The sequence below is a fragment of the Periophthalmus magnuspinnatus genome, chromosome 18, assembly GCF_009829125.3.
Source record: "Periophthalmus magnuspinnatus isolate fPerMag1 chromosome 18, fPerMag1.2.pri, whole genome shotgun sequence".
Classification (NCBI taxonomy): Eukaryota; Metazoa; Chordata; class Actinopteri; order Gobiiformes; family Gobiidae; genus Periophthalmus; species Periophthalmus magnuspinnatus.
Window position 1 is genome coordinate 26,782,547 of NC_047143.1, and position 15,447 is coordinate 26,797,993.

The window sequence follows — 15,447 nt, forward strand, 5'->3', positions numbered from 1 at the left end:
TGTATCTGTCTCTCTCACTCTCATTCCCCCCTTCTTCCCGTCTCTCCCTCTCTGTCTGTCTCTCTCTCCCTGTGTCTGTCTTTCCCTCTCCTCCCCCCTCTCTCTCTCTGTGTCTGTCTGTCTCTTTGTCTCTGCATGTCTCTCTCCCTCCTCCCTTCTTCTCCCCTTCTCCCTTTTTCTCCCTCCAGAGGTTAGAAAGTGATGGAAGCTGCTCATACTCTCTTATCTCACTCTCATCATTTTGTCTTCTATGTGTTTATTTGGTTTGACGCCATCTTGTGGTTGTGAGTGAGATTGCAGCACAGTCACTTCTGCTTTTCAATGCATCCCTTTTACATATTATGACCTAAAATATGTCTAGAGGTGGAAAACTCAGGAAAAAAAACATCTTTAGTAAATGTTTAAGGACTTCCTCTTTGTGACAAGTCTTCTAGGAGTAACATTTTAATTTACACCATTCTGCTAACACGCGAAAACGCCTCAAAATCAATAATGTCAGTGTTTTCTCTTGTTTTGACACGTTAAAGAGCTTGTGTTGTGTGTGTATTCTGTGTGTTTGCTGTCGCAGGTGTACAGTATATCTTATGTTTTTGGCTAACAGGGCCTCGGTCATATGACAAGGGCAGTGCCGCGTCACTCCTCAGTCTCACGGCGCTGTAAGTAAACAAACTGAAACTATGACACAAGACACGGGAAACACTTGCTAAAAAACACAAAATGAAGTAAAATACGCAAATATGTGTATTCCTTGTGTTGTTACTGTTTTTAAACTGATAATTAATCAAAAATGTCTTGATCTTAAAACCGCAAAGTAGATCCCACGCTACGTCACGGTATTATTGTATCCCTCCGCCGCAGTCGCACTAGGAAAACAGCTGGGTGATGCTAAAGGCTAGTTAGCATCGTTTGTTTTTGTCGTGTGTGTCAGCGCTTTGAGACGACGCTTGAGAAAAACCTTATTGTCCACCCCAGAGTGACCGACTGAGAGTCTGTCATCTCTCTGACAATGAAGTTCCAATACAAAGAAGAGCATCCGTTTGAGAAGAGACGGTCTGAAGGCGAGAAAATAAGAAAGAAATATCCGGACAGGGTACCAGTAAGTAGCTAATCTGAGCTAGCTTCGCATGTCCGTGTGTTGTTTTCGACTGACTAAGACATCCACTTTACTGTTAGCCAATCCATAACCATATCCATTATTTAGTTAGACGTTTGTGGTTTGAAACAGTATTTTGATCACGTCCAGGTAACACGTTTGTTATTTAATGTTACTTCCTATAACGTGTGACTCGCTTGTAAACAGCAGCTCCGTATGCTAACACAGCTAGCATACAGGTTATACGTCGATTTTTTATTTTTATTTTCTGTCTTTCTGCGCCACTTACATGTTTACACTTTTGTTCCGTGTTATATTTTAATCACGGATTCAGTGTTGGGCGTGTAAACAGCGTACACTTTCACAGGAATTGGGAAGTTGGGTTATGTTGAAATCCTCAGAGCACTACCTTAAAATAGTAGGTGTAGGATTCCTGTTTACGTCCTACGCCATGTCTCTGTTTGTCCATAGTCCACAGCGCTTGGCCAAAATGCACTGCGCCCTTAAGACTCAGTATCACTCAGAATCATGTGTTTCTCTAATGATGCAGTCGATGGAGAAACCGCCCACTAAAAAAACCCAGTAAATATTGTTTCTGTTTATGCTCCTTTTGACCAGGTGTATTTACTGTAGCTGTTCCATTTTTATTACAAACTATCAACTAGTTCTGTTTCAACATTTCATATTTGATTCTTGTTGTGTAGACATCGACAAATCATTTTTCTGTACATTGAAATATGAAGATTGCGACATATTATTTATTACATGTAACTTGTTTGTTTTTCTAAGGTAATTGTGGAGAAAGCCCCCAAAGCCAGAATAGGAGATCTGGACAAGAAAAAATATCTTGTTCCCTCGGACTTGACAGGTAAATGTAGATTTAAACACATCGTAAACATACATTTCATTTGATTGGGACAATATTAATAATAGATGTGCTAAACTGTAGCTAGGACAACCATCCAGCTACCTGCGCAATGTCGGTTACCATCAGATTTTTGCTGTTGTAATGTAGCTTTATAAATAATTCTTGTACCTTTTTTAATTTTTCAGTGGGCCAGTTTTACTTCCTTATCCGGAAAAGAATCCACTTGCGAGCGGAAGATGCCCTCTTCTTCTTTGTAAACAATGTCATTCCACCAACCTCAGCAACCATGGGACTGTTGTACCAGGTTCTAATCCCACCAGTTTTAACAAATGCCCATTGGTCCAACCGCAGAATACCTTTGTTTAACCCATGTAATTGTTTTTACAGGAGCATCATGAAGAGGACTTTTTCCTCTACATTGCCTACAGTGATGAGAGTGTGTATGGGAACAGCCAAAGGGAAATCTGATCCCACCACCATCCCCCTTTTGCCCCTCCCTGACCTACACTATTCATTTAAATATTAAATTCAGCTCAGCAGCCTAAAGTTCCCAGAGGAAGTGGGTCAAATGCACTTTCACCACCCATACATTATTCTTCTAAACATTCAAGTCTTTGTAGAGTCTGAATTGTATTTTTCTCCATTTTTCTCTTGACTGGGTCAGGTGGTCTCATGGCCAGTTCTTATGTCATAGATGATCGTACTTGATAACACCAGAGACATTAGTTATTCGGTGGTTAAAATGTCTTAATTATAGTTACGTTTCTGGCTTGGGAAAAAAAAGAGTTGGTTTAGGGTGAGTAATTCCTTGTAATCGCCATTTTAAGGCATTTTTAGAGTCTGACAGAATACGAATCCCTGTCTTGCAGCAGTTTGATTCTGAAAAGAAGTGTTGAAAAAGAAAAGTGACCGAACATGTTCTACCACTGAAATAATAACATCATATAATGAACATCATATAATGTTACCCTAGCTGAACTTTCAATGGAGTGTAATAGAATTCAGACTAAATGGTCATCTTCTGCTATCAGTGGTAAATATGTTGATTGCTATGATAATTATTATTGTTGATTTTAGATGGCTTACTTTCTATAGGTATTGTAAAGCTGAGTGCAATTTTCTTTTGTATGTTTTATGTTTTTGTTTTTTTAAAGAAAAAAAATAATATTCTGTATACTGCTGCATTACTGGCTCTTTCTTCACTCATGAACATACAATAAAACAATATAAAATGCACTGATTTGTCATTATTCCCTGTGGAGCTTCACTTTCATCAAGCAACAACAATCTGAGACGTATTTAAATTCTTTTTGAGTTAATCACATGTGACCACGTTATTTCCACTTCTAACTTAATTTAATATAAAGCACAATTAGATACAAACGTGTGAAACGTAAATGTAATACAATTCAAATACTACCGTCATTCTGACAAGAGGCTTTGTATTAGAAAACTACAATTCCCACAATGCAACACTGACGTCTTCTGCGCTACAGGAAGTGACGTATAAATCACCGGAAGAAACATTTCCGTTTGTTTTTATTTTTGTGGACGAAGTTTTAGTGTTTATAGTTCACGTATCTTTGCTTAATCGCGTCAGTTTCCACCGCAAGTCGGTTAAATTCTTTGAAAGCGACTTAGAAAGCATCAAAAGTAAGAATTGTACATCATTTGTTCCAGTAAAATGCACAGTGATGATGGCGTTGTGTTTGGCAGCTAAAGAGCTACTGCGCCCAGGGACTGATTTAATTTAAAACTGCATTTTAACAGCTCCCAAACATCATGGAGACTATTTTTAAGTTAATAAAAGTCGAACTAACTGGTGCCACATTTACAACAGAGTAACTATAGTGTTATTCCTTCTTCCCTCTCGCTAATGCTAACTGTTAGCCACATAGCAGCCGTGTTTACGCCGTTACCAGATCTGTTATCAGCTCTGAACGTGGATTGTCCTGATTGGGCCGTGGATATTCTTTGATTCTGTTTATTCTACCGCTGTAACTGGTTGTGTTCTCTGCAGCTGGCCCCTCCGCTGCCCGTGACCATGCCCGCTCTGCTGGAGAGACCCAAACTGTCCAACGCCATGGCCAGAGCCCTCCACAAACACATCATGAGGGAGAGGGAGCGCAAGAGACAAGGCACGAGCAGCTTATACACGGGCTCCTCTGGCAAATGGACACAATCTGAACATATGCGATCTGTTTAATGTTTTACAGAGGAGGAAGAGGTGGACAAAATGATGGAACAGAAAATGAAAGAGGAGGAAGAGAGGAAACGGACAAAAGAAATCGAGGAAAGGATGTCTCTGGAAGAAACAAAAGAACAGGTCAATTCATTTGTTTGGATTGTGATTTTAATGTCTTTCTTGTTCAGTAAAGCACTTTGAATTGCTTTGTTTTAGGCCTGTTACGATAACACATTTGACGTTCGATATATTGATGTTAAACGATATTATTGAAACTAATTTATGCCACTGACACAAAAATCCAAGAGCAGATTTAAACCACAGAAACTATTCAAAATCTACCATATTGTAAAAAAAAAATATATATATATATATATATATGATCTGTAATGAGTAATTAGTAGAATGAAACACTTTAATTGTGATAGTGATTATTTATACAAATTGTGCTATACAAATAAACTTGCCTAAAAGATGATCAACATTAAGAGACATGACTTTAACTGTTCTGTTTGTATTTAATGCTCAACAGGTTATGAAAATGGGAGAAAAACTCCAGGGGCTTCAGGAAGAAAAACATCAACTCTTTTTACAGCTCAAGAAAGTGCTTCATGAAGAAGAGAAGAGGCGCAGGAAGGAGCAGAGGTCAGTCTGAGTTTGGTCCTTGTTCTGTTGATGTAAAGTTCATATTGTTTTAATCATAGCTAGAAGCCAGTGTGCAAAGGCTGCAGGTGGCTTTTAATGAAGCCTTACAGGTGCTCTTTGCGGGTGCTCTTGAGGAGCCTGCGATGGTCTAGTGCTATAGTGCTAGTGAATGAACACTTTTTTTGTTTTTGTTTTTTGAGAATTTTAACATGTAAGGTCTTCTTAAAGCCTTGCATCAAGTGCCTCTCCTCCGACGTAAATGTTGGACAGTCAGGTGTGCAGAGTCTACACAGAAACAAATTTTAACATGTACAAATACACTCACCTGAAGGATTATTAGGAACACCAGACTAATACGGTGTTTGACCCCCTTTCGCCTTCAGAACTGCCTTAATTCTACGTGGCATTGATTCAACCAGGTGCTGATTCATTCTTTAGAAATGTTGGCCCATAGTGATAGGAGCATCTTGCAGTTGATGGAGATTTGTGGGATGCACATCCAGGGCACGAAGCTCCCGTTTCACCACATCCCAAAGATGCTCTATCGGGTTGAGATCTGGTGACTGTGGGGGCCATTGTAGTGAACTCATTGTCATGTTCAAGAAACCAATTTGAAATGATTGGAGCTTTATGACATGGTGCATTATCCTGCTGGAAGTATCCATCAGAGGATGAGTACATGGTGGTCATGAAGGGATGGACATGGTCAGAAACAATGTTCAGGGAGCCCGTGGCATTTAAACGATGCCCAATTGGCACTAAGGGACCTAAAGTGTGCCAAGAAAACATCCCCCACACCATTACACCACCAGCCTGCACAGTGGTAACAAGGCATGATGGATCCATGTTCTCATTCTGTTTACGCCAAATTTTGACTGTACCATTTGAATGTCTCAACAGAAATCGAGACTCATCAGACCAGGCAACATTTTTCCGGTCTTCAACTCTCCAATTTTGGTGAGCTGGTGCAAATTGTAGCCTCTTTTTCCTATTTGTAGTGGAGATGAGTGGTACCCGGTGGAGTCTTCTGCTGTTGTAGCCCATCCACCTCAAGGTTGTGTGTGCTGTGGCTTCACAAATGCTTTGCTGCATCCTCAGTTGTAACGAGTGGTTATTTCAGTCAACGTCGCTCTTCTATCAGCTTGAGTCACTCGGCCCATTCTCCTCTGACCTCCTCGCCCACAGGACTGCCGCATACTGGATGTTTTTCCCTTTTCACACCATTCTTTGTAAACCCTAGAAATGGTTGTGCGTGAAAATCCCAGTAACTGAGCAGATTTTGAAATACTCAGACTGGCCCGTCTGGCACCAACAACCAGGCCACGCTCAAAATTGCTTAAATCACCTTTCTTTCCCATTCTGACATTCAGTTTGGAGTTCAGGAGATTGTCTTGACCAGGACCACACCCCTAAATGCATTGAACAACTGCCATGTGATTGGTTGATTAGATAACTGCATTAAGGAGAAATTGAACAGGTGTTCCTAATAATCCTTTAGGTGAGTGTATATGTACACACTTCTCAGTAGTGTGTGCCTCTCTTAAGACACATTCCCATCATTTCAACATGGAATAGAAAACACAAATGGAACAAAAGAGAGTGTCCGCAAATTGTTCTTTGTTAATCTATTTATTTACATTGTCAACATAAATTCGTGTTTATTGAACCCACTTTCTCCAACAAGACACGAACCAACCTTGTTTGTTATTTATAAATGCTGTCATCTCTACTGTACTAAGAACTTTAATGAACAGTTGTGTTTGCAGCTGAATAATGCAATGAATGAGCAATGAAATAAAAATGTAAGGTTCAGTGCCGTACGCTTCAGTCTCAGATGGTGTGGCTCTTTTTAAAACACAAATGTTTACTGTTTGTATTGTTTTAAAGATGGACCATGAGTCTGGAACAAAAATGAATGGAATATATACGTCCATGTGCCGTTTACAGTGGTGTTTGTGATTAATACTTAAACCCATTTGTTTTATCCCGACAGTGACATCACGACACTGACTTCAGCGAGCTACCAGCAAAGTCTGCCCATGCATTCAGGACAACATCTGCTTAGCATTCAAGGTCATGATTCTTTCAATATTTTCTGATTTCACATTTTAATCTGAGAATTCTGTTTTCAAATTCAGTTGTGATATTGTTATAGGCAGCCCAGTCACCCACAGTCGACCCGGACCTTTACTCGGAGAACGGAGTAAGCAGCTATTCCCCGCCACTGTTATCCCGGTCAGTTACAGCTCTTTAAATACGTGGCAACAGTATTTGAAGGATTTTACATTTGAGCGTAAGTGAAATTGTGTTCTGTGTTATGTTCAGGGCCGTCATTACCAGACCCCAGGGTTTAGCTCTGGTTCGGCGGAGCACAGCCAGTTCAGCGGGGGTCAGAGTGTACACGAGCCTTATGGTGTGGCACAAGCTCAGCACCCCTCCAGCTACGCCCCAGGACCTTCTGTGCCGGTCAGCTTCGCGAGCAGCTCTCAAATAAGAGGTAGAAATGACAAATGGTGACTCGGTGTGTGAGTAGAGATAGGACACTAAACGTTAATATCGTTGAATTATGTTGACAATAATCATTCATGGGACTTTTTATATAATCGTGAGAATTGCCAACAAAAGATAATCCCCGTTACATTTATTTATCTTTATTTCTACATCGAAGCCCAATGAGAGCACATGGGCTCTCTTTTTCATGTGTGACTTGTTTAAATACAATGCAAGCAGAAAAACAAACAAACAAGTCCATATGAAACATTAAAAACAGGAGCAGTTGTGTGAATAAAAGTCTGTTTTTCTTTTAGGAGCGTCTGCGTTCCAGGCGATGCAGTACCTCCCTCACCAGCAGGCGGCGTATCCAGTCCACAGCCATTTCACCTCTCAGTCTGGTTTGTTGTGTTTTTCCTCTCGTCAGTTACATCTGTGTTTATATTTTTGCGTAAACATTTAAACATTGCTTTTTTTTTCTGAACAGGGTACATGCCCGCGGCCGGTATCCCGCTCCAAAAGCAGCTAGAACATGCAAATCAACAGTCTGGATTTACAGATGCAGTGAGTAACTTTGTCAAAAACAAGTTTATCCATCATAAGTCTGTCTGTGTGAGCCATAAGAAAAGAAACATTCAAATCTGTCAACTGGACAAAAAGTCGTAATAGGGGCGGAGTCTAAAGGGGAGAGTAAGGAAGGAGGAGGGGTACTGTCAGTCTTGTGTGATGTCACAAACTACTGAAAATCGCAGAGGCCACTGAAGACATCACACGGTTAGATTTAGACGGTTTTGACCAGAAAGCTGCAAATGTACCTATTTTGTACAAGCTAGCTACATTTTATCCAGTTGACAGATATGATTTTTCCATTTTTTTCTTTTACTCTCATCATAAAAGTGCAACATTAAAGTTTATGTTCATTACTTAATCTGTGTTTCGTTTTGTCAGGGCGCTTTGAGACCCATGCACCCCCCGGCTATGCATCCTTCAGCTCCCGGACTGTTGCCCACACCATCGATGGGAGTTCAGATTCCCACGGCTAAGGTCAGCACGTAACTGTTAACATGTTTGAACGTGACAAAATGATCCTCGGCTCAAAGAGAGTTCATTTTGTCAGTCTCAGTTTTTAGTTTTGACCAAGGTTTCGCTGTAGTCTGTTTTAGTTTAAGAATGTTCCAAATCAGTCCTATAAATCCAGATGCTTCATAGTTTTAAATCTTTAATTACTTACTCTTTTGTCAGCGTTATGTTACATCATCGCTCTGGCCTCGTAGATGTTCCCGCCGCTGTTACGCTTTGATAAACTCTGTCAGGTCCCACGTTTAATCTCGTCTTCGGTGTCTGTGTCGTGTTCTTCCGTTCAGGCTCCGTTCCAGAGCTCTCCGCAGGGCGCTCCCCGTCACGGCTTCCTCCCTCACAGTCAGAGCGGACAGAGGTTTTACCACCACGGAAAGTGACTTCACCGGCTCGGCTGAATCCTGTCAACGCTCAAAGGAATTATGGTCGACTTTTAAACGTTCTCCTCTTTAGACTTTTGTCATTTGAGCTTATTCGTTGTAGAGTTAAATTTGTTGGTTAATCATGCTACGTACTCTTGTAAAAAAAAAATGTTTTAACTTCAAAATTATGATTGAGTTTGTAAAGTGCTTTTTATCTCAGCTGCAATGTAAAGCCACTGTTTTAGTTTTGTAAATATTCTGTACAAAGCCGCTCTGCATGGACACGACTCTTTGTACCAGACAATGATTTTATTGATTAATGACCAGCGTTCTATCGATCGATCGGTCCTGTTCAGTGACACAAGGACTAAACCTACAAACCAACAAGGCTACAGCAGAAATACTGACTGAAACTAGAACAAACCTCGACTTGCTTTAAGATACATTTAGCCATAAAGATTAAAGTCGTGTTGTTTTTAAAGCGTTTATGATATTAAAGAAAAAGAAGACACCTTTAACAGTTTTATTGTTTATTTCTTTTGTTTATTTATTGAGATTCTGAACAGTTTGGTGTTTTGAACAAATAGAAGTGATACCAAACGACAACAACACACCTCAGTTTCTAAAGGGCTCGTTCACAGTTCTATCATCGAATCTGACGAAAGGTGAGTCTTAAAACATGATTTAGTCACACTGAAGCCGCCCAAAACAAAACCTTTCGTGTCCAGCCTTAGTGAGCTCGGTTTAATGAAAGTAGCACAAGCACAACAGAGAGATGTGTGTCCCGCAGACGGTCCGCTTTGCCTGGCCAGACCTGACTCCTCTCTGGGGGCTTTCAGTCTGACTTTTCCAGGCAGTCTGACGTTTACAGTACAGTATTACACAAACTGAACAGAAAACTGGAGGTGGTTTTGAAGCCCTTGTTAAATCAGGCAGGAGTCTTGTTTTTTCTATGTATTATTATTATTATACACCTTGAGTTTCTTATAGTGAATAGTTACTTAGATTTCTTACTGAATAATTAAATAATCTCTAATTTAAAATAAAAATCAGGTCAGGAGACGGGGAATAGTATGAAAAACAGACAAAAGAGAAAAAGAGGGAAGATAGTTTTAGATGAGTCCCCTCCTTTGCCCCAGGTCCAGTGCATCGGGTTTGTCCCTGAAACACAATCAAGACGGAAGATTTGGGAGATTAGAGAGAAAAAGAAAACAGGGAAAAGACTGGATCAAATACTGCACTCGGATTAAAGCTTTAATATGGGCTTTTACAACCCACAGTTTGCATTTTTAAAAGGTTCAAATAGCTATGACCAGCCACAACTACAAAACCATCTTAAAAGAACAGAACAGGGGAAAAAATAAAATAAAATACATCGACTAACCAAAAATCAACCCTTTTATATAAAAAATCCAACTGCCAACCCCAAAACAAGAACATGCAGGGAACACACATTAACATCACAGATTATTAAAGGGTCGGCAAGTCCACACACACACACACACACACACACACACACCCCCACACACACACACACACACACACACACACACACACACACACACACACACAGGGTTTACACACATCTCCATTTTAAATATAGTTTAACAAGAAAATAAAAATAAAAAAACAAGATTTGACACAAGATCGTGGCATTTGTCCCAGTAAAACTCTGTCAGTCGAAAGTTTGGACTCATCCTCTCATTCAGTGTGTTTTTTTTTCTTTATTTTTACCACTTTCTACATTTTATAAACAGAAGACATCAGATATATGAAGTAACATATAAGGAATTATGCAGTAAAGGAAAATATTAAATAACTCTATTAAATATTTTTTAAATACATTTTATGTTGCCCCGTCTGTGCTTTGTCGAAAAATATTTAGCAAAAAACACTGAATGAGACGACTGGGTTTGTCCAAACTTTTGACTTTTGTTTAAATGTACACTACAGTTTTATTTTTACTACTTTCTACATTTTATATAAACACAGAAGACATCAGATATATGTAGTAAAGAAAAATTTTAAATAACTACTTCATATTTTTTGCCAAAGGGGAGAAACTTTGAGGATTTTAACATAAATATAAAAACAATGATCTAGTAGTAGAAATGTTTAGTTATTTCACTTTTATTCCATATACGTTACTTCATATATCTGATGTGTTCTGTGTGTATAAAATAAAACCATTGAATGAGAGGACGTGGTGTAACAAAATGTGCTGTTTAATTGAGGTAAATAATAAAAACCTCGTCTGTTCAGAGTTGCCTTCCCCTCGTTTCACTGCAGAGGAACACGTGACATCACAGAGTGCGACGGGGCGACTCATGCTGTAGCCCCTGATGCGACGCCCAAACCCCAAACACACACAGCAGCAGTGGAAGAAGTACTCCATTTTGTTACTTAAGTAAAAGTACAGATACCAGAACAAAAACATACTCAAATAAAAGTATCACATGAAAAAAATGTACTTAAGTAAAAGTATTAAAGTACCCGTTTAACAGATACTGCTCTCAAATGTACTGAAGTAAGAAGTATCCACTGCAAAATGTACTTACGTAAAGTACAGATACCTAAAATGTTTACTTAAGTGCAGTATTTTACTAGTTTTACTTTGGTACGTTCCACCACTGGAGCAGACGCAGACGCAGACAGAGATGCAGACAGAGATGCAGACGCAGACACAGACACACTGCTTCAGCTGCAGTTTGGTTTTTACCTGTGGGTTTTATTTACCCAGGGCTTTGATGCCGACTGCAGCTTCTTCATCCATGGCATTAAGAACAGATATCTGAAAACAAAAGACACGAGTGTGACTGTTTGGGCCGATCGATTAAGTAAACTAAAAGAGGGCGGGGCCAAAGCTCTGACAGAACTTCCTGCCAAAAGGAAACATGTACTAGAAAAGTAAAAGACAAAGTTTAAATCTGTGAAACTGGACAAATCGTTGTAGGAGTGAAGACGTTTGGCTGCTCGTCCAAGTCTCTTCTTCAGTTCTGGTCAGATTCCTGCTGGACACTGCCTTATATCTGTCTGAGGATGGAATCATAGATGGATGAGTTTATGTCTCAAGCCTCCAGTCCTGTTTAAGGAAGGATTCTCTTTCCTGACAAAAATATCTTCTTTAACTCTCCTCTCAAACCATTTCTTTTCTCTGGCTCAGATCTGAACTTCAGACACAGACACATTACTTTGTTTATGTCTCAGGGTTTTGTCCTTTGGGTGAATCAGTTTCCGTCTTAAAATGTTTGTAGGTTTGAAATGGACCAGAATCTCAAACTGTCTGAGAATTATCTGAAGTTTTTGGCTGTGTACGTAATAGTTACACTTCTCCTTCTAGGTTCAGATTCCCTGTTGTCCTGTTTTTTCGCTCTTTAATCTATTGCAGGCCCATTTTGGACGTCCACAAGCAGAGACGCCTTTCTCCACGTGTTGTTCCTCCTTCACTTTTCCCTCTGTGTTTTTTTTTTTGCGTCTTTTGCTATGGATCAGATGGACGGTCCTCAGAACGTTTGTGAACAAGGCAGTTGTGACCTCGGACTGTGTAAAGAAGTGGACTGAGTGAGTGTGACGTCACCGGAGCGGACCCCTGCTCTGGAGCCAAAGGAGACCGCAGACTGTGAGATAAATGGACGTATTAACTCACTCTACATGATCCTGGGATTGAACTCTGTGGTGACGTCACACTCACTCAGTCCACGTCTTCATACAATCCACAAAATAAAAGAATCCCTAAACCTAAAACATGCCGTGTCGACCCCTGTGCCAGTATAACGTCTGTATTTTGAAGCCGTCACTGACCAGGATTTCTTCTCCAGCCTCGTTCTTGCTCTCGATCTCTTTGCCCAAATCCCCCTCTGGAATCTTCAGGTCCTCCCTCACCTCCCCACTGTCCTGGAGCAGAGAGAGGTAGCCATCTTGGATCCCAATCAACTGCAAAAAAAGACACACAAGAAACATGTTTTACTGTTATGTTTTTGATATTTTCTGAACTTCCGGCTCCATCAACACTTTCTATTGTAAAACTGTGTCCTCTCTGTCTCTGCTGCTGTCAGACTCGTTATTTTGGTCTTAAATGTTCGTATTCTACATGATCCTGGGGTTTTTATTTCACTATTGTGTCTGTAAATCAAGACATGAACATTAATAACAGACTAATCAGGTCCTTCTTTCCCCGAGGTTGCTCCTGTTAGCGTTAGCAGCAGGTTTGATTGGAGCTGAAGCTGTGGGTGGTGTCACACTCACTCAGTCACTTCTTTACACAGTGTATAGTTGTAGCAGACTCTTTTGCGCCCCCTGTAGGCTCGGGCCTGTCTGTGCTGTTTCAAAGCAGTGTCTGTGCATAGATTCTTGACATTGTGCGTTTGGAGGCGCTAGGACCAAGAGTCTCATCGGCTCAGTCTGTGTTTCACTTTGGCAGCTCCGCACATTCCCCTGCAGAGCCAGATTTGAACAGTTGTGACTCGTGTTTCAAGGCTGTCCAAACTTTACTGTGAAAATACTGTTACATTATTTGAAATTAAAAGTCAAATTGTCAGAAGTTGAACATGTTGGTGTATATTCCAGTGTTAACTCTAAGTCTGTGGATGAGGCTCCAGATGCACCAGAGCTGCCAGAGACGCTCAAACACACACACGCCTTTGATATATAAATAAAATGATTCTTATTTTAAAAATACTACTTCCTCTAAAGCCTTGACAAACACAGACTCTTCTGACCTGATAGTCCATCCTCTTTATGTGGGGCACGTCCATGTTGTGGGTGGAGGGGCAGATATCTTCATATTTTTTCCCAGAGAAAATGTCGATTCCAACCAAATGCACCTGTAGATCACATTAAGGCCCGTTCACTTTGTATAAAGAGTTTAAACATGTTTTCTGTCAGTGTTTATACTGGTTTCTATTTTTTTGGTTGAATTAATAATGAATAATATGAATAATAAACCCTTCACACCGTCAGTTGTGTCTGACTGACCTTGGCGTGGCCGTGCTTCCCGGTTTTGGAGGTAGACATCTCGACGATCTTACAGGGTCTTCCTTTCAGCACAACAAAACCATTCTTTCTCAGAGCAGAGCACTGCATGGGATAAGTGGCAGATGCCCCGGCATCACCAGTCTGAAAGTCCAGCTCTGCATCTGCCATAGCTGCACAGGACACAGAGACACAGAGGGACAGAGTCAGAGACACAGAGACACAGAGACAGAGAGACACAGAGTCAGAGACAGAGAGACAGAGAGACACAATCACAGAGTCAGAGAGACAGAGTCACATCCTTTTACACGAGGTTAAACTGAACAGGATCAAACATGAGGTGTGAGCTGTGAGTGACATCTACAATATTCAATATCATTTCATATAATATTGAGCAGAGCCACATTTACCACAGTTACAGAGACAGCAGTTGTGGCGCATGCGCAGCAGGGCTCCTCTGGTCCATGCGCAGTTGCGCACTGTCCGCGCTGGGCCAAGGCCCCAAAGGTCCGTGAGAATAACACACTCATTCATGTTTCATATGTTTTTGGCTGTGTGCACAAAAGGAGCAGTTTTTCTTATGAAATACAAAGTGAAACAGAGAAAAGGCCGTAGACTCCGCCGCAGGGGGACGCTCTAATGACGAAGCGTTTAGCGCCATTAGGACAGATCAGATGGAACTTTAAAGGTTTTCTATCCTTAGCTCGAGCCTCTGCATCCTACATCCTATTAATACACCACCTCTGAACCTGCAGGCTGCTCGGGTTCACACTATTTATATATTTATGTTTTTAAGTATTTATGTCTCTATAGATTTATTTATTTCTGTAGAATTGGACTGGGACTATTTGGGGCGCGCACACTGGTCCATGCCGGTGGCACAGGTCCAGGGCTGGTCCAGTGCGTAACGTCAGGCTCCCGGGGCCTGTGGACATGTCCAGACTCCTGTGCGCGTGGACAGTGCGTGTGGACAGTGTGGACAGTGAGGACACAGAGGACACACTTACCCTGATGTTAGGGTCTTAGCTCCAGTCCTGGGGCTCCTTTTCTCCTCCCAGTGTCCGACTTTAAGGGTCGCTGATTTGGGGCTCTGGTCGTGTGAAGAGGATGTTGGTGTTTTCATTCAGCCTCTGTCCCTCTGTCCTCTGTCCTCTGTTCTCTGTCCCTCTGTCCCTCTCCTCCCTGTGCAGCGGTACCAGCTGGAGTCAGCCACAGGCCCAGAGTCCAGTCCCGCTGTGAGCTCCTGTGTCTGAGGCTCCACCGTCTCCGTCTCATCAGCTCCACACTGTCCACTGTCCACGAGCTGCGCGCGCTTCCGCCGCGGACTGCCACAATAAAACACAGAGCTGTGGTCAGACACAGAGCTGTGGTCAGACACAGAGCTGTGGTCAGACACAGAGCTGTGGTCAGACACAGAGCTGTGGTCAGACTCCCAAAACATCACCCCCTGGACCCCGCGGCCTCAGGATGTGTCTCGGCTCAGGGCTCAGTCATGATAAATGTTCCCAGTTCCTCAGCACAAGCTCAAAATATGATCATTTATTCTGAAAACATCACAAGCCTGGAATTTGAAGAAGACTTTTACACTGAAGGAGGTGTCCAGTTGTTTCTATTAAATAGAGTCAAATTGACGCTACTTTTCCTCCCGGTGTCAGAGATGAGCAAAGAGGTGCGCGCGACTGCAGCGACTGCAGCGACTGCAGACAGCTGCAGACAGCTGCAGACGGGCTGCAGACGGGCTGCAGACGGGCTGCAG

At 41.5% G+C, this 15,447-nt stretch overlaps 4 protein-coding genes across 4 annotated transcripts in view; 3 read left to right on the forward strand and 1 right to left on the reverse strand.

Moving 5' to 3' along the window:
- Nucleotides 1-15,447, forward strand: part of elp5 (elongator acetyltransferase complex subunit 5) — a 35,345-nt gene that overhangs the window by 12,745 nt on the left and 7,153 nt on the right. The gene's annotated exons all lie outside the window — the stretch shown is intronic.
- Nucleotides 860-3,191, forward strand: gabarapa (GABA(A) receptor-associated protein a). Its single transcript, XM_033983937.2, has 4 exons — nucleotides 860-1,096; nucleotides 1,883-1,961; nucleotides 2,147-2,265; nucleotides 2,349-3,191. The coding sequence occupies exons 1-4, from the start codon at nucleotides 1,007-1,009 to the stop codon at nucleotides 2,427-2,429; spliced, it is 369 nt and encodes a 122-aa protein (XP_033839828.1). The 5' UTR covers nucleotides 860-1,006; the 3' UTR covers nucleotides 2,430-3,191.
- On the forward strand, nucleotides 3,454-9,236 carry gps2 (G protein pathway suppressor 2). The gene is given in 10 exon segments (XM_055228834.1): nucleotides 3,454-3,614; nucleotides 3,982-4,287; nucleotides 4,679-4,791; nucleotides 6,785-6,864; nucleotides 6,947-7,026; nucleotides 7,117-7,288; nucleotides 7,599-7,682; nucleotides 7,769-7,845; nucleotides 8,230-8,325; nucleotides 8,646-9,236. Coding segments are annotated over 9 exon segments (1,077 nt in total). The 5' UTR covers nucleotides 3,454-3,614; nucleotides 3,982-4,005; the 3' UTR covers nucleotides 8,739-9,236.
- LOC117386531 (eukaryotic translation initiation factor 5A-1) lies at nucleotides 9,234-14,975 on the reverse strand. Its single transcript, XM_033983936.2, has 6 exons — nucleotides 14,699-14,975; nucleotides 13,695-13,864; nucleotides 13,439-13,543; nucleotides 12,522-12,653; nucleotides 11,440-11,511; nucleotides 9,234-9,881 (listed from the first exon to the last, which is right to left on the reverse strand). Exons 2-5 carry the CDS (start codon nucleotides 13,860-13,862, stop codon nucleotides 11,449-11,451), a joined length of 468 nt encoding a protein of 155 aa, XP_033839827.1. The 5' UTR covers nucleotides 13,863-13,864; nucleotides 14,699-14,975; the 3' UTR covers nucleotides 9,234-9,881; nucleotides 11,440-11,448.

Excerpts from the sequence above, each read along its gene's own strand:
- LOC117386531 (XM_033983936.2), bottom strand. The coding sequence starts at position 13,862 with ATGGCAGATGCAGAGCTGGACTTTCAGACTGGTGATGCCGGGGCATCT. Across the intron at positions 13,544-13,694 it reads GGAAGCACGGCCACGCCAAG|GTGCATTTGGTTGGAATCGA; the intron begins GTCAGTCAGACA and ends TGTGATCTACAG. Across the intron at positions 12,654-13,438 it reads TAAAGAGGATGGACTATCAG|TTGATTGGGATCCAAGATGG; the intron begins GTCAGAAGAGTC and ends CTTTTTTTGCAG.
- gabarapa (XM_033983937.2), top strand. The coding sequence starts at position 1,007 with ATGAAGTTCCAATACAAAGAAGAGCATCCGTTTGAGAAGAGACGGTCT. Across the intron at positions 1,097-1,882 it reads AATATCCGGACAGGGTACCA|GTAATTGTGGAGAAAGCCCC; the intron begins GTAAGTAGCTAA and ends TGTTTTTCTAAG. Across the intron at positions 2,266-2,348 it reads CCATGGGACTGTTGTACCAG|GAGCATCATGAAGAGGACTT; the intron begins GTTCTAATCCCA and ends TTGTTTTTACAG.